General features: G+C 40.8%; 3 protein-coding genes across 3 annotated transcripts; 1 reads left to right on the top strand and 2 right to left on the bottom strand.

Moving 5' to 3' along the window:
* The first annotated feature begins 52 nt into the window (after window positions 1–52).
* On the top strand, window positions 53–2463 carry ndufb3 (NADH:ubiquinone oxidoreductase subunit B3). The gene is made up of 3 exons (XM_031306855.2): window positions 53–165; window positions 1994–2122; window positions 2226–2463. Exons 2-3 carry the CDS (start codon window positions 1995–1997, stop codon window positions 2374–2376), a joined length of 279 nt encoding a protein of 92 aa, XP_031162715.1. The 5' UTR covers window positions 53–165; window position 1994; the 3' UTR covers window positions 2377–2463.
* Window positions 2330–7616, bottom strand: LOC116055077 (UDP-glucuronosyltransferase 1A1-like). The gene is made up of 9 exons (XM_031306841.2): window positions 7065–7616; window positions 5070–5133; window positions 4839–4987; window positions 4130–4257; window positions 3828–3921; window positions 3565–3690; window positions 3398–3485; window positions 3068–3287; window positions 2330–2888 (listed from the first exon to the last, which is right to left on the bottom strand). The coding sequence occupies exons 1-9, from the start codon at window positions 7590–7592 to the stop codon at window positions 2618–2620; spliced, it is 1668 nt and encodes a 555-aa protein (XP_031162701.1). The 5' UTR covers window positions 7593–7616; the 3' UTR covers window positions 2330–2617.
* A 3532-nt stretch (window positions 7617–11148) lies between these two features.
* LOC116055080 (UDP-glucuronosyltransferase 1A1-like) lies at window positions 11149–16261 on the bottom strand. Its single transcript, XM_036005041.1, has 10 exons — window positions 15680–16261; window positions 14366–14429; window positions 14136–14284; window positions 13448–13575; window positions 13146–13239; window positions 12883–13008; window positions 12716–12803; window positions 12386–12605; window positions 11792–12211; window positions 11149–11421 (listed from the first exon to the last, which is right to left on the bottom strand). The coding sequence occupies exons 1-9, from the start codon at window positions 16211–16213 to the stop codon at window positions 11941–11943; spliced, it is 1674 nt and encodes a 557-aa protein (XP_035860934.1). The 5' UTR covers window positions 16214–16261; the 3' UTR covers window positions 11149–11421; window positions 11792–11940.
* Between the last annotated feature and the right edge of the window lie 1477 nt (window positions 16262–17738).

Here is a 17738-nt window from a genome sequence, read left to right as displayed (position 1 = left end):
TATAGTTGTACGTGACGTGTAATTCGTTTGCATTAAAAGAAAAGCTCCAAACGCCCTCTCCTCTTTGGTATTTTGTCCCGAATGCTGTGCCGTAATAAAGCCGCAAAACAACGCTAGCTGTCGCAATATTTAGTCCAGCAACAGAGGTCACAACAAACCATACAGGTACAGTGTTTTTCTTTTAAATAAAATCTTACATTTCTGACTTATCTTTAGATGCTCATTCACAGTGGGCGACGACACTTACTAAACACATATGAAGGTGTAGATAATGCTGTAATTTGATTTATCTAACTTTAGCGAGAGAACGGAGCTAATGCTAGCTGAGGAAACGCTGTCGCTGTCTAACGTTAACGTTACCTACATTGGTTTGTCTACACTTTGTCTTCGTATTTTGATTCATTATGTACGAAGCGATCATTTATTTTAGGTAGGTATGTGATCAGTGACAGTAAGTGGATAAAGATAGACAGACATTGATTTATTTTGGCTTTTGTTAGAAACAGCGACGCTAGCTTACCTATTTACCAATCCTGACATAAAAACATCCATATAACTGTGCCAGGGTTTGATTGACAGTTGGTTGGATCCATGGTTATAACAATATTATATATGTTGTGATTTTCTGTTATACAAGGTGCCCTTTGCACCAGTGATTACATTTACATGACAATTCAATTTCAATTCAACTTTATTTCAGACACACAGGTCCATATCAGTATATAAATATGGAAAACACACACACAGGTCCATATCAGTATATAAATATGAAAAACACACACACAGGTCCATATCAGTATATAAATATGAAAAACACAACAACACAGACAAGACAAAAATTGATTTTGAATTTCCTAAGTTCAAAGTGAAAAAAACACATGCAGCCATTAATTCCAATGTTTCCAAAAGGCAAGGCAAGGCAGCTTTATTTGTAAGGCACATTTCAGCAACAGGGCAATTCAAAGTGCTTTACATGAAAACAGATTAAAAAATTTAAAACAGATAAAATACGAGAATAAAAGTTACAGTGCAGTAAAGCAAGAAGTATACCTTATTCACTCTGTGTGGGGTCAGTTAAAGCCACTATAATTATATTTTTTGAATAAGTTAAGCGACTCATACATTTGTACATAAGTTGGGAACATTACTAGTCACAAACATATGACTCACACTTGTCCATGTTGGCAGTTTGAGAAAGATTCTGAATGCATCATTAAATGCCACCTGAAGCGTTCTCATTTTGCCTTTAGTAAGCTGCACCACAAGTGGGCTGTATAGAGTGGAGTACAGTAAGCTCTAAAAAGTTTAACATCTGTGCACATGTGAACTTTTTTTTTTGCCAGCATATTGGCTTGTTCATACAGTTTGCAACACTGATGCTGCACATCATCATCACATAAATCATTTCTGATGATGTGACCCAAATATCTCACTTTATTTACCACATGTAGTGCTTGGTTTGCCATAAAGAAGGAAGGACAAACTTGCCTCTGATCCTCCTTGGTTTTTGCAGTCATGACAACACTCTTTTTAGAGTTTTTTTGATATCATGCTGCACACCATACTGTGAGCAGACTCTAAGCAGTAGGCCGGGACTATACGGAAACAGGACGACTAAGTCATTAGCATACACCAGATGATTAATAACACTATCCCCCACCATACATCCAGTTTTGCACTCTTTTCCAGAAAACACATAAATATTGTAGAGTTATGTTTTCTATACTTACTAACAATTTCCTTCAGGGCATATATATACACAAATCTGTGCCATGTTTACTTTTAAAACCAAATTGATTGTCGGTGGTTATGAGGTATTCTTGAAGCCTATCCAACAGGATACTTTTCTAATACTTTGGAAAGTATACTAGCCAGGGCAGTAGGTCTGTAATTTTCTATGCTGGTTATTTTACCGGTTTTGTCAGAAATATGGAGAGAAAAAAACGATGCAGGGATTATATATAATCATATATGTGTATATATCTGTTTTCAGCATGGGAGGTGACCACGGCCACAACAAGATGTCCATGCCAGACTGGCGCCAGTGGAAGGCCGAGGGAACACCACTGGAGTTTACACAGCAGAGGCTGGCAGCCAGGGGCCTTAAGGATCCATGGGCACGGTCAGTATTTCAACCTAGATCAGATATAGCTGATATTAGTCAATCTTATTCCTGACCCTGCTCCTTTTCTTTCTCTCTTGTCAATGCCTCTCTTGCTCTGCAGCAACGAGGCTTGGAGATACTCAGGCGGCTTCGCTCGTGCTGTGACTCTGTCTGACGTGCTTCTGAGAGGATTCAAGTGGGGATTTGCTGCCTTTACTGTTGCTCTGGCTGTAGAGTATGCCCTGTTCCCACCCAAGAAGGGCGGCCACTAATGCTCATCATTGTCCCTCATGCCCAGACCATAATGGCATCTAATAATATTCTGTATTTTCTGTTAATTAAAAGTTTTTTTCTGATCATCCCATGGTTTCCTTACTTGTTTGTACTTCCTGTCGCATATTTAAACCATAACCAACTTAACTTTGCATTAATATTTTTATGACAATGATGGGTTTTTAATTTCACTTGCATACAGTGTTATTGCTAGGATGAAGGTCCAAATGTAGCAGCAGGTTAGTCCTGCTTCCTCTTCCTGCTCAGTTTCCAGAAGCATAGTTTCAAGCACTTTACTATCAGTATTACAAAAAACAGCACTACAGAAGCCAGTACTGCTATTACATCCAGGCAGTAGTACTGGAGCCAGTTGAGGTCAAGGACAGCAGGTCTGAGATGTTTTGCCCCTTTGTGCCGCATCACAAATTCTGTCCAGTACACTGAAAGGTCCAGTGGGTCAACAGGCCGGTCTTTATGGAGAGCCGACAGCTTCTGCATGTTCTCTTTATACCTGGATATAAACAGATTGATGGCAAGATATGAAGAATACAACATTGGAGTGAAGATGGTATGAAAATCAGATTCCAAAACTTCTTTTATATTTTAATCATCATTAGCACCGAGATTTAAGGAGCTTTTTTTTCATGAGATACTGTAACTGACATTGTGAGTGAGCTTCTAATCCCTCACCTGGTGTCATTGATGACCTCATTCAGTCCCTGAAGAAGGCTCTCTGTAGTGATCGAATAAATATCCAACACCACTCCAGCTCCTCTGCTCGCCAACCTCACTGCGTTGTCAGGCTGGTCCCCCCCAAATGGCATCATCACCATGGGAACAGCATGACACAGTCCCTCAAAGAGACCATGAGAGCCAGCATGAGTGATGAAAGCCCGAGCTCCAGGATGTGCTAACACACAACACACAAAGATTTCAGATGTTACGGTATGTGACACATCATCGCTCAGTATTGAGTCGTGTGTTTCACATTTCAGGATGCATTGCAGTGGATTTACAGACCTAGTAGGTCATTCTGAGGCACCCAATTCATCAACTTCACATTTTCTGGGAAACTGTCGGGAACCTGCCCAGTGTACCTCCATATTACCTATCAAAAGAAGTTAAGTGTCATTTAATGCTTTTTGATTATTGCATTGATGTATAATTATGTTCATATATTCCTGTACCTTCTGGGGAATCTGTCTAAAAGCTTCTAAGAAGACGGAGGTTGTCTCTTCTGGCAGATCTGACAGCATGGTGCCCAGGGTGAACACTACAAACCCATGTTCTCCTGACACCCAGGACTCCAGATCCTGCAAACACACAAACTAGGGTCAGGCATTCATCTCTCTATCTATCTCTCTATCTCCCCACAATATTAGCTGTGCGATAACGGGATGAAGAAGAAAAACAAAATTAAATAGTTGAATTAATACCACTCAGCCCTTACCTCAGGAAGAGGGTGTCTCACGTTGCAGTTGATTCCACCAACTAGTACTACATTAGGCATGATAGGACGTGGGAACTCCAGTGTGAAGTCCAACCTGTTTTGACACAGTATCACAATATTTATCTGATTCTAAGACCTTTAGTTCTTTTAGTGTGATTTACAGGCATAACACAACAGTAACAGTAAAACTACCTTTGCATTATTCCCATCTTGTTTATTAGTTTAATAGTATTAAGTACTTCTTCATAGGACCATCTAGGTTAATGTGTTTTCTTCTCCTAAATCTTAATATATAACCTTACCTCAGCAGCCAGATAGCAGACTCTGACAGCACTTCAGCTATGCCCACCTCCTCTCCCAGAAACTGATAGGCTATTTGGTCAAAGTGCCAATACAACAGTCGGCATAGCAACGGCTCCAATAAAGCCACCTGTATGTCAGAGGCATCACAGAGCAAAGATGAACAAATGTACAAAGTAAGGCATAGGTGCTTGGCAAAAGAGTTGAATTTTAGTTACATTTAAACAGTGCTCAAACTGAAGTTATTAATTTCATCGTGCAGTAGTTTAACTGGTTCATCTTGACCTACTGTATGACTTTGAATGTAGTCTAAAGTAGTGAGACAGATACTAAGGGGGTCTGCTACATTGCCAAACGTAATGACATATGGGGGTTTGATAGTATATTGGTATATTAATGAAGGCAAGGTGGGCCAGACCAGTGCGAAAATCTCAGATATACAGTACCAGTCAAAAGTTTGGACAAGCTTTTCAATTCTGAAAGCGTCTCAAAACTTTTTGATTGGTACTGTACCTGACCTCTTTCTCTAGAATGTGGTGACAACTAGCAAAATAAATGAGGAATCTGAAGTAGGGGTAATAGTTTGGTTAACACATAATTTGTGTTTTACCTATTAACTTGAGTTAATTAGAGTTGAGTCATTTCACAGAATGAAAACATGGCCATCCTTAATGCATGCACCCGCCGATGCGCATCTGGCTATGTGCTCACCAAAGTGTTGAAAGCTCTCTCCTGGAAGCTCATTTTATCTGTGTATCTGGTCAAAAAGCGGGGCACATATGAGGGCGGGGAGGGGCAGCCTGCAGACTTCATATCCAAGGAACATGGAAGTCCCCTCAGCAAATTTATAGTAGGGATACCTGAAAATGATTTGATGTTTGATCTGTGAGAAAACGTGCAGACATAAAAGAGCACAGATGATCCAAGTATGGCAGAACTCACCTAATTTCCGAGCTATTAATGAGCCTGTGGGCGCCACAGGATCTGTTAGGACCGCGTCAAAGTTCTGCAGAGTGGAAAGGTGCAAAGGAAAAATAGATACGGGTGAATCTTTATTAGTATGCAGTAAAGCACCTTTCCTTCTGCTTTTTTATGCATTGATTATTTTGAAGACATGACATGTCTACATGTCAACTGATGACACAGCTTTCTTGCATAAACATACCATTCTTCGCAGAAGAATATACTGTACTTTTTTACTCCACTACATTAGGGGCTTTCCGACCGGAGGGATTTTTGCAGTTCTTAGAACTAAACGTTCCTAGAACACTTTTTTCGTCGTGTTCCGACAGGAAAAAATTGGGGATTTTTAAGTTCCTCTGGCCTCTGTAGCGTACTTTTTTAGCTCCTACTTCAGAGCAGGGTCTTTTCCCTTTTCCTAGGTGTACTTGATTGGTCGAACTTATAAGTCACGCCCACTGCCAACTCGGAACTTGCAGACGGAGCAACAACGGGACATTTTTAACAATTTTCACCATCTTATTCATCATTAAATTCACTTCTGACAACATTTTAGGCGAGAAATCAACTATGTAGAGGTCAAATATGGGCCGTTTTACGAAAATTGATGGCTAATTGCAAATTTTGTCTGACTGTGTGTCGGGAGTTCAGCAGCCGGTGCTGCCTGGGTTGCTGCCTCGCCGCCCGGCCCGCCTTCCTTCACAGACGCCGGCCTGCTGGGAGGTAGATGGAGCTCCGTCACGGCTGGCAGCCCACGGCACTCCATACCTGCGCAAAGTCACAGTTTTTTGGGTTAATGGACTACCAAACGCCGCTGCCCTGACAGAGCTCCAGAGCCTGCAGCTCCTCTCTTCCTGCTAAATGGCCGCTGTGTGTGAGTGAGAGCGCGGTCAGCGAGCTTGTTACGCCTGCAATCTCTTACCACAGGTTCCAGTTAATCTTATAATGGATATGTGTTGAGTTATTTAAACAAACGATCGGGGAAATAAACGCCTCTTGTCCGTGAGTCTCATTGATAAAGCCTGCGGCTGGATGGAGCTCTATCAATGAGAGCTAGCTAGCCTCCTCTTAGACCTCTGAAACGAAACCCCTAATGTTCACAAAAAAGCATTAAATTGAAATCGGACACCATAGTTTGCTTTATAAGACCTTGGGGTAGATGTTCTATAAGTGGCATGACGAAATTCAAACTGTAAATATACGAAAATGATGCTGAAAGTGTAGCAACGATCTTTCCCATAGGATTAAATGGGACACATAGTTAGCCTAGCTAGCAGCTCCTCCTAAGGAGACCCCTAATGTTCACAAAAATGCATTAAATTGAAATCGGACACCATAGTTAGCTTTATAAGATCTTGGGGTAGCTGTTTTATAAGTGACGTGACGAAATTCAAACTGTAAATATACGAAAGTTATGCCGAGACCGATAACCGAGAAACGGTGACTTTCACTGGGTATGGAGTTTGCCGCTTTCTCGTCAGACTGTGTGGAGCTCCTAAAGTTGAGCAAAACATTACGTGAATTACTACGAGAATGGACGAACTCGGAAAAGTGGACTGATGCGCAGGTGTACGGCCTCCTCCATGCTGCTTTGTTGTTGTTGTATGTGGAGCTAAGGTCTAGTGATGATGCTATAAAGACCGTTGCCGTGCTTGCGTCACTTCCTTACCCCTCCTACCAGTCCCTATGGTCACTTGGCCAGTGGGAATGCAAACGGAAAAAAAGATTTTGGGGGAGAGTAGTTCTTAGAACTGTTTAGAAGTGTACTTTTCCTCTAAAAAGTACAAGTACTATCCGGTCGGAAAGCACCTATTTATCTGCTATAGTTACCTTGCAGATAAATATTTCACATTAAAAACATACAAATAGCAGCCCCAAAAGGTAGCATAGTTTAAAAGTAGTAGACACAGTCTACACAAATGCCTCACAAATTCCGTATAATGTGCATTTTACACCTGATCCTGTATTTGCACTTACCTGCTGTGCCAGATGTGAGATCAGACTGACATTGAACAGTAGGCTCTCTGCTGTGGTGTGCATAAACCCTGTGAATTTCTGCATTTTTGAGAATCCTTTCCTTATCTTCTCCGTGAAAGACGATTTTTCCATCATGTCCTTGAGTGAGGACATGATAGAGTCAATATGAGCCTTGTCATAAGGAACAGGATAGGTCACAGTGTCGTAGTGTTTCCCTGGGCCCATACGCATGCTGATCTCTGGAATCACCACTGTAACCCGGTGTCCACGACGACCCATTTCTTGGGCAATGGCCTTTATACCCACCCAATGACTCCCATCCATGGGTACTACCAGCAAGTTGCCCAAAAAACCTGAAGAAGCAGTGTCACTTGCAGGAATGTTGTTGTTGGCTTCAGCCTCTTCTGTCTTCACCTTCTTCTCTGTCCTGTAGTTTTCTATCACGGGGCCCATCGTCTTATCTACAGCACCATTCACCTGCATATCCACCTTTAGTAGCAGGAACACAAACACTGCTGCTTTCCACATTTTTCTCTTGCCTCTGTGTCTGCAGCTCACTGAATCCAACACAGAAAAAATGTAAGGTTAAGTTAAAAACAAATGGACTAAGAAAACGTCATCTTCATTATGTTTTATTTTCTACTGTTTTCCACATTGTTCTCTTTCCCCTGCTCTGTGTGTCTTTGTGCTTCTCGTGGATCCTGCTCTTTATGATCGTCTGGATTGTTGAAATTCCTCTGTGGATTAGCAAATTGTGTGTTCAAATCCCTCTCTTTAACAAAAGCGACAACTGTAGTCCTCAACAGCTAGCAATCATTGATATGCGACTTTCAGTAAAAGTCAACATAAGTAATATTTAATTTGGACAGTATTATATATGTTCAGGTTGTCAGTGTTAAGAAAATTCTAAAAGATGACGTGATCGTTTGATTTCTGAGGAGGAAGGAGAAAGGCTTGGGTCCAATTGAAAGTTAAGCAAAAGGTTTAATAAACAGCATGATGACAATGACAAGACAGAAAGCAAATGTTACACTGCAGCTGACAGTGGACTGATCTACATGTCTTGTGACATGACAAATGTTAGAATATATTTTGTGAAAGGGTTGAGAAAAGGTTTTAGAGTTCATGGGGCTGACCTCAATGTCTCTGTTTCCCTGGGTTAAAGGAAGGGTGAGAAAGAAACTCTCTGATCAGGGGAGGGAACGAGGCAAAACAATGGTCAGCGCTATGCAAGCGCGGGATTTGTAACACTGTATGGAAATGACCTGGCTCTCATGGAAACTCCTTAAAGTTTGCTGGAGATTAAAACACAGGTGTTAGAAATCCAACAATAGCAGCATGCTTCTTCTTAGTCAGGAGCCGGCTGGAGCCAGAAGATCTGGACCAGATCCAAACTGATGAGGGCACCACCAGGGATGGGACAGAAATGGATAAATAGACAGCATTTTAACTTAGCAGGACCTGATGCTGGGGGAAATGCTGTCGGTCCGTTAGGAGATAGACTTTGCCTTGTATCAGATCCATGTACATGTACTTGTATTTCTGCAATATCATTCACTAAACTTGTTATTAACTTTAACTGGACGAATCTTGGTCTTGATTTGATTCCTGAGTTTTATTTCTTTGATCTACCAGTAAACGAACACAAAATAGTGACCAAAGAATTGGAGTCAGGTTAAGTCTGGCCTTTTTAGGGCCAGACCGGTCAAAATGGCCACATTTTAGATTAATAATCCTTCACAAAACAATACATCAAAACACTGCCAGCAGTGGACTGCAAAAACATGCCTCCCCTTCAGGAGACACATTCAAACAGTCCTGATTCCTTCTCAGGATCAACCATTTATTCTAAAGAAGTTGAGGATGTTTCCTTGTATGAAAACTCTCCCTGGATTTAGGACACACCTCTGAATTCAGGTTTACTCCAGGTCACAGACAAAGGTCATTTATCATGGTAGTGTCAATTCTATTCAAGTTTACAGAGATATGCATTTCCTTTGTTCTAATCAGTCTGGCCCAGCAGGGAGTGGCTCCCCAAAAGGCAGAAGCGACAGTTACCTTTCCTGTGGAGACTGAGTCTTTCTCCAGTATGCTAAATGTCAGACAAGACCTGATGATTCTTTAAGAAGCTTGAGAAGGTGTGAGCCAATCGAATGCTGATTAGTGTAGTTATTTGATTAGATCTAGCTGCAGACTACATAAAACCACAAGTACATTGTTTTTATAACATTAAGCATGGTTTTAACTTTTTTATCTTCAACATCAGGAATGCTCCCAAACTGATGTGTAGTGTAGGCCTACTTGGGTAAAGTTGGAATTCACAGATTTGAACTTCCGATGTTGCACCGAAATCTGTGACCCGTCGAGAAATCGGTCCCTCCTGTTAAAATGCGTAGCGCCCCCCTAATGTAGCCTAGGTGTACACAGATTATGAAGAGTTACAGATTTCAGTGCAACACCGGGATTAATACTCATCAGCAAAACGTTTTTAAAACACAAACGACGCCTTTTTCTTACCGTACTAAGGTAGACAACTCGCATCTCTCTCATCAAAACGGGTCGTCCTTCCACCCGACTTGGACAACTAACGTGTTTTGTGAGATGAATGCGCAGGGACCGTCTACAAAGTCATGTCTTCAAAATTGCGTCAAAAATAACTGGCTGCTGGTTCTACTCTTGGATGTATTAAGATAACTTACTTTGGAAAGGAAAGAAAGGCTTTTGCATAATTTTGGGCAATATTTGTTAGGGAAAACATTTAATAGTTTTAGCGCAATGTCTCAAAACTTACTTCACACATAGAATGCCTCCTGCTGGTTATACTACAACACTTACTTTGAAAAAGAGGCTTTTGCATATTTTTGGGGAATATTTATTGGGGAAAATATGAAATCGTTTTGTTATTAGCCTACATTAGAGTAATGTCTTCAAACTTCTTCACACATTACTGGTCTCCTGTTGGTTATTCTACAGCACTTACTTTTGAAAAAAGGTTGGGCAATATGTCTTAGTAAAAATATTCAATAGTGTATTAAATTATTTAAAGTAATGTTTTGATCTGCAAGATCTTCTTCAGGCAGATTGAAATGTTAACTTGAATGTTAACTAAAATATTTAATAAACTATAATTGGTGCCCAGCAGTGTGCGAAAGCTACATTATGCCCTGAGATTAAATATTATTTGTCTTGCACATGAGTATTTTTGCCTGGATATATGCACAATTGGTCCCATGATCTATTAGTAACTATATGAAAATTCAACTAAATTCAAATCCCAAAAATTATACAAAGGCCTTTTCTTTCCATAAGTGTTGTAGTACAACTAACAGGAGACCAGATATGTGTGATCTAATTTTGGTGACACTACACTGTATAATAATTAAGTTATTAAATAATAGTGTTTTAAAAACATTTCGCTGATGTTTTATTGATCCTCAACGATCTTAGCCGACATTAGTTCTTAAGGCGCTGTAACATGCTCAGTTACCAAGGCTCAGTCCTTACCGCAGTGGCCCAGGATACGAATCCGGCCTGTGGCTCTTTGCTGCATGTCTTCCGACTTTCCTGTCTACGGTTGTTCTATCCTTTAAAGGCTAAAATGCTCAAAAATTATCTTGGAAAAAAGAAAAAAAAGACTGGACTACTGGCCTTGGTGGAGGTCTACGCTCTCTGAGTGCCCTTTCTAGTTATAATAGTTATTATTCTGGTATTTGTACATAGTATTGTGGTAGTCTGCATACTGTCTCATGTCTAGTCTAGCCAGAACTATCTCCACAACGCTACTGGAGTATCGTTTGGATACACCATATATCTATTTTGGAATAGGAAAAAAAAAAACGCTCTACATGTCTGCATTTTTTAAAAACCAATCACAACTGTCCTTGGCGGTGCTAAGCCTTGAATGCAGCAACAGTGCCTTGCTCCTTGTTGATATTCATACAGTTATTACTATACTCTCCTCATTTATTCATGTTTGAATTGTTTATCCTTGCATTGAAATACTCTTGCATTGTGTATTTCATGCCATACTTTTTATTATTTATTATTACAGCATATAATTAATGTCTACTGTACATTTTCTCTGTTTACGCCCTTTATTGTATAACCACATTCACATTGGGATATTCTAAACTCCCAACAATAAATGAATGGCATGTCAATGAGTGTGTGTACTATAGACTGCATTTGTTTACATCACCATCTTTCCTGTTCTTACCAGACAACCTGTGGATATATCACTTACATCCATCCATAGAACCAGTACCTAAGGGTTCATTCTTTCCTCACCACTGAGGTCACATGTTTGTTATTCAGTAAACCAACACTGCTTTTATAAACAGTCCTAAAATCCTGAAGGGGTCATCCCTATGTTCCCCGGGTCCTATGTTCCCTGCTCGGGGAACATAGGACCCTTTTTTAGAAAAAAGGTCCTATGTTCCCCGTTTTTCCCAAAAAGGGTCCTATGTTCCCCTGTAGCAATACATACTGGGGTTAGGGTTAGGGTTAGGGTTAGAACTAACATTCATTGAAAGGATCCCTTGGTCCAAGATAAAGTGACATAATTAACAGAGCAGCCAAAGAGACGCATGCAGCTCGAGACCTGCAGGTTTGCCACATCTGACCTAATCTTTCCTCGTCTAGGCCTATTTGCATATGTAGTTTGCGTCAAACAGCCCATAGGCCTACATAGGCCTATTTGCCATGGAATTTGGCAGTAATGGTGGAAAATCTTAATATGACACCTATGCCTTATCAAGCTTGTTTCTCTAGATTTCTGATTCAGTATGTTGAAACATGTAAAGGCATTGTGTAAAGGGTGTGTATAGCAACCAACAGTTGTTTTCTGGTAATTTGATCACTTGGAAACTTCCGAAGGTTAGTCCTGCTTCCTCTTCCTGCTCAGTTTCCAGAGGCATAGTTTCAAGCACTTTACTATCAGTATTACAAAAAACAGCACTACAGTAGCCAGTACTGCTATTACATCCAGGCAGTAGTACTGGAGCCAGTTGAGGTCAAGGACAGCAGGTCTGAGATGTTTTGCCCCTTTGTGCCGCATCACAAATTCTGTCCAGTACACTGAAAGGTCCAGTGGGTCAACAGGCCGGTCTTTATGGAGAGCCGACAGCTTCTGCATGTTCTCTTTATACCTGGATATAAACAGATTGATGGCAAGATATGAAGAATACAACATTTAAGTGAAGATGGTATGAAAATCAGATTCCAAAACTTCTTTTATATTTTAATCATCATTAGCACCGAGATTTAAGGAGCTTTTTTTTCATGAGATAACTGACATTGTGAGTGAGTTTCTAATCCCTCACCTGGTGTCATTGATGACCTCATTCAGTCCCTGAAGAAGGCTCTCTGTAGTGATCGAATAAATATCCAACACCACTCCAGCTCCTCTGCTTGCAAACCTCACTGCGTTGTCAGCCTGGTCCCCTGCAATTGGCATCATCACCATGGGAACAGCATGACACAGTCCCTCAAAGAGACCATGAGAGCCAGCATGAGTGATGAAAGCCCGAGCTCCAGGATGTGCTAACACACAACACACAAAGATTTCAGATGTTACGGTATGTGACACATCATCGCTCAGTATTGAGTCGTGTGTTTCACATTTCAGGATGCATTGCAGTGGATTTACAGACCTAGTAGGTCATTCTGAGGCACCCATTTCATCAACTTCACATTTTCTGGGAAACTGTCGGGAACCTGCCCAGTGTACCTCCATATTACCTATCAAAAGAAGCTAAGTGTCATTTAATGCTTTTTGATTATTGCATTGATGTATAATTATGTTCATATATTCCTGTACCTTCTGGGGAATCTGTCTAAAAGCTTCTAAGAAGACGGAGGTTGTCTCTTCTGGCAGATCTGACAGCATGGTGCCCAGGGTGAACACTACAAACCCATGTTCTCCTGACACCCAGGACTCCAGATCCTGCAAACACACAAACTAGGGTCAGGCATTCATCTCTCTATCTATCTCTCTATCTCCCCACAATATTAGCTGTGCGATAACGGGATGAAGAAGAAAAACAAAATCAAATAGTTGAATCAATACCACTCAGCCCTTACCTCAGGAAGAGGGTGTCTCACATTGCAGTTGATTCCACCAACTAGTACTACATTAGGCATGATAGGACGTGGGAACTCCAGTGTGAAGTCCATCCTGTTTTGACACATTATCACAATATTTATCTGATTCTAAGACCTTTAGTTCTTTTAGTGTGATTTACAGGCATAACACAACAGTAACAGTAAAACTACCTTTGCATTATTCCGATCTTGTTTATTAGTTGAATAGTATTAAATAATTCTTCATAGGACCATCTAGGTTAATGTGTTTTCTTCTCCTAAATCTTAATATATAACCTTACCTCAGCAGCCAGATAGCAGACTCTGACAGCACTTCAGCTATGCCCACCTCCTCTCCCAGAAACTGATAGGCTATTTGGTCAAAGTGCCAATACAACAGTCGGCATAGCAACGGCTCCAATAAAGCCACCTGTATGTCAGAGGCATCACAGAGCAAAGATGAACAAATGTACAAAGTAAGGCATAGGTGCTTGGCAAAAGAGTTGAATTTTAGTTACATTTAAACAGTGCTCAAACTGAAGTTATTAATTTCATCGTGCAGTAGTTTAACTGGTTCATCTTGACCTACTGTATGACTTTGAATGTAGTCTAAAGTAGGGAGACAGATACTAAGGGGGTCTGCTACATTGCCAAACGTAATGACACATGGGGGTTTGATAGTATATTGGTATATTAATGGAGATAAGGTGGGCCAGACCAGTGCGAAAATCTCAGATATACAGTACCAGTCAAAAGTTTGGACAAGCTTTCCCATTCTGAAAGCGTCTCAAAACTTTTTGATTGGTACTGTACCTGACCTCTTTCTCTAGAATGTGGTGACAACTAGCAAAATAAATGAGGAATCTGAAGCAGGGGCAATAGTTTGGTTAACACATAATTTGTGTTTTACCTAATAACTTTTATAGAATGAAAACATGGCCATCCTTAATGCATGCACCCGTCGATGCGCATCTGGCTATAAGTGCTCACCAAAGTGTTGAAAGCTCTCTCCTGGAAGCTCATTTTATCTGTGTATCTGGTCAAAAAGCGGGGCACATATGAGGGCGGGGAGGGGCAGCCTGCAGACTTCATATCCAAGGAACATGGAATTCCCCTCAGCAAATTTATAGTAGGGATACCTGAAAATGATTTTTTTATGACCTGTGAGAAAACGTGCAAATATAAAAGAGCACAGATGATCCAACTGTGGCAGAACTCACCAAATTTTCGAGCTATTAATGAGCCTGTGGGCACCATGGGGTCCGTTAGGACTGCGTCAAAGTTCTGCAGAGTGGAAAGGTGCAAAGGAAAAATATGAAAACGTGGTGAATCTTCAACAGTATGCACTTATAAAAGCACCTTTCCTTTTGCTTTATCATGCATTGATTTTACAACGGACATTACATACATGTCAACTGATGTCACTTTTTACTCCACTTTATTTATCTGCTATAGGTACCTTGCAGATAAAGAATTTTACATTAAAAACATACATTATGATAAACTTGCAATGTATGTAATGTATGTATGTACCAGTAATTTCTAAACATTTTGGAATGTGACCCTTTAAAAAAAACTGTGTCTGGTCAAGGTTCCTTGTCATGTTTCAATTGTGAGTGGTTAGCGGTTTCACCAAAGTAGTCGTGCTTTGCCAGACCCTACACCAAAGAGACATTTTCCCTTTAAACTTCTCTAATGGTTTCATTAGGGGTATACTGTATGTATTTTCTCCCCCATTTATCATCTCATGACCCCTCAAATTTATCTTGTGGCCCAGGTTAGGAACGAGAACCTCTGGACTACAATACCTAATTAAGTAAATTAGTTCAAACAAGCTCCACCTTAACCAGCTACAGCAGTGAATGCTACATACACATAAATACATCAGTTAACTATAGAACATGGGCCCGTTTTTTGCAGAATGAGTTCTTTTATATTTGACACTTAATTGCAAATAACTGCTACCACTGTCCCAACTTCAGTAGATACAGGGGTTGTAGGAGCCAGATATTGTATGCTGTTTATGGTCTCATTTATGTTGTTTGTTGATTATTGTGTTGTGCACTGATATTGTAGGTGGCGGGTGTTTTCATTGCGGTTTGAGCGGAAGTGAGCCTGGGAGCGAACACTTTCTGTTGACCGCATCACGCTGCATTAACGCAATTATTCTACTCACCAGGTAACAATCAAATTTGGTAACTGCAGTGCTAAGTGTATTTTACGTGTGGAAGAAGAAGAATAAAATCATTGCAATACAATCTGGAGCGCGTCACAGTACATCTCTCAGTGTTTATCCCCTCGCGGCAGCACTTCTTTGGACTGCTTACAGCCGCAATAGGGTTATACACTACGATGACACAAACACTCTACAGTATAATGCAATCCAATATAGCAGCAGCCCCGGAAGGTAGGCCTAGTTTACACTAGGTAGTTTATTATACTTTATAGACAGTCTACACAAATGCCTCACAAATTCCGTATAATGTGCAAGGTATTGAATTTATTAGATTTTACACCTGATCCTTTGCACTTACCTGCTGTGCCAGATGTGAGATCAGACTGACATTGAACAGTAGGCTCTCTGCTGTGGTGTGAATAAAGCCTGTAATTTTCTGGATTTTTGAGAATCCTTTCCATATCTTCTCTGTGAAAGAATGTGCAGATGTTTGCATCATGTCCTTGTTTGAGGACATGATAGAGTCAATATGAGCCTTGTCATAAGGAACAGGATAGGTCACAGTGTCGTAGTGTTTCCCCGGGCCCATCCGTATGCTGATCTCTGGAATCAGCACTGTAACCCGGTGTCCACGACGACCCATTTCTTGGGCAATGGCCTTTATACCCACCCAATGACTCCCATCCATGGGTACTACCAGCAAGTTTCCCAAAAAACCTGAAGAAGCAGTGTCACTTGCAGGAATGTTGTTGTTGGCTTCAGCCTCTTCTGTCTTCACCTTCTTCTCTGTCCTGTAGTTTTCTACCACGGGGCCCATCGTCTTATCTACAGCACCATTCACCTGCATATCCACCTTTAGTAGCAGGAAGACAAACACTGCTGCTTTCCACATTTTTCTCTTTCCTCTGTGTCTGCAGCTCACTGAATCCAACACACATGAAATTGTGTGGTAAAGCAACAAAAAATGGAAATCTGCTTTGAATGCGCTGTAAGCTACGCCTACCCTTAGGGATCCCAGCTGTCTGGGTTGTAGAAATTCCTCTGAGAATTAACGCTGTGTGTGTGTGTTCAAAGTCCTCTCTTTAACCAGGGCAACGATTGCAATCCTACAGCTAGCAGTTGGAGGTAATTTCATTGATATGGGACTTTCAGTAAAAGAGGAGTAGCCTCCGCAATCTTTTCCTACACAAAATATTTGATATACTTTCTAACGTCACAATCACAAGAAAGCTACGGTTAGCATTTATAACAACATCAGCCACAGTTACACAAAAAGTGGATTAAAAATGTGTTTACTTTATTGATTTATTTGTTATATCCCTTTACATAACAGTGTCTCTAACGTTAATTGCGTTGAATCTGTCCAAAATGGGAGTGAAGCTAACACAGTCTCTTAATTACATTGCGAGCGTTAGTAGTAATGTTACAGTACGTTAATGTATGCTATCTTATAATGTATTAACAGTGCTGTTTCTGTCCTGATCTGACTTATATCGTTAGGAACACGGACGAGGCAGCCGTCAATGCTGCCAACTTGAGGGGAGTCCTCCTCTGCTGGAAGGCGAAGGACCTGGGGGAGGAGAGAGAGGATTTCCCTGCTGGTCGTGTGGACAGCACGGTGCACAGTGGCCCAGGGCATAGCAAAGACTGGCTAAGACAAAAGAGTAAGACAAGGGCCTCGATGACGGGTCCCCAGCCATGGTCACACGCCGTGCCGAGGATGTAGCCTACCGTTAAATGATCCCCCTGGAGAGTCTGAAGTCCACCCTCATATCACTTTCCCCATCAAAGTACAGGGCCAGCAATGGATAAATAAAAAATAGGATCTATTTAAATGTCTATTGAGTTGCCTCTGCTTTCACTCTTGTATTGTCACTGTAATTAATAGCTATTGCAATAAACACCCTTATATATAATATGACTATTTTCTATGTTAACTCTATGTCAGTTGGACACCATTTGAATTGCTCCAATTTTGCTAAAATAACTAAAAATGGCCATTTTTGGTTATTTTTTACAATGAATTAAGAGCAACAGTATGAATATCATCATACCGGTAAGTTTACGGTTGCATAAAACAGAGGGCAAAAACAAGCAACAATAAAAACAATCACATTCATTTTATGAACATAGCAGAAATGTATTTTTCACGAGTGACAACAGGTGGTGGGAATGCTCTGCCCTGGGTACAATTCACAATTTCACAGAAGAAGAAGAAGAAGAAGGAGGACTGAGATGTTGTGATTGTCATTTCCGGTAAGTACATAAGGCAGTGCGCGATTTTCTTATATACAGTCTGTCGGTACCATAGACTGTATATAAGGTCGGTACCATATACAGTCTATGGTCGGTACACGATCCGTTCTGCCTGCACGATCCGTACCGACACAGTCTATGGCGATTTGAGCTTGAGACAA

The sequence above is a fragment of the Sander lucioperca genome, chromosome 9, assembly GCF_008315115.2.
Source record: "Sander lucioperca isolate FBNREF2018 chromosome 9, SLUC_FBN_1.2, whole genome shotgun sequence".
Classification (NCBI taxonomy): domain Eukaryota; kingdom Metazoa; phylum Chordata; class Actinopteri; order Perciformes; family Percidae; genus Sander; species Sander lucioperca.
Note: the sequence above shows the minus strand (reverse complement) of the source record. Positions and strands in the feature narration are given on the sequence as shown.

Coding starts and splice junctions, on each gene's coding strand:
- LOC116055080 (XM_036005041.1), bottom strand. CDS start 16,213: ATGTGGAAAGCAGCAGTGTTTGTCTTCCTGCTACTAAAGGTGGATATG. Junction 12,606..12,715: donor GCCTCAGAATGACCTACTAG/GTCTGTAAATCC, acceptor GTTGTGTGTTAG/CACATCCTGGAGCTCGGGCT. Junction 12,212..12,385: donor GAGGTCATCAATGACACCAG/GTGAGGGATTAG, acceptor GTTTATATCCAG/GTATAAAGAGAACATGCAGA.
- LOC116055077 (XM_031306841.2), bottom strand. CDS start 7,592: ATGTGGAAAGCAGCAGTGTTTGTGTTCCTGCTACTAAAGGTGGATATG. Junction 5,134..7,064: donor TCTCACATCTGGCACAGCAG/GTAAGTGCAAAT, acceptor TCCACTCTGCAG/AACTTTGACGCGGTCCTAAC. Junction 4,258..4,838: donor AGAGAGCTTTCAACACTTTG/GTGAGCACATAG, acceptor TCTGACATACAG/GTGGCTTTATTGGAGCCGTT.
- ndufb3 (XM_031306855.2), top strand. CDS start 1,995: ATGGGAGGTGACCACGGCCACAACAAGATGTCCATGCCAGACTGGCGC. Junction 2,123..2,225: donor CTTAAGGATCCATGGGCACG/GTCAGTATTTCA, acceptor CTTGCTCTGCAG/CAACGAGGCTTGGAGATACT.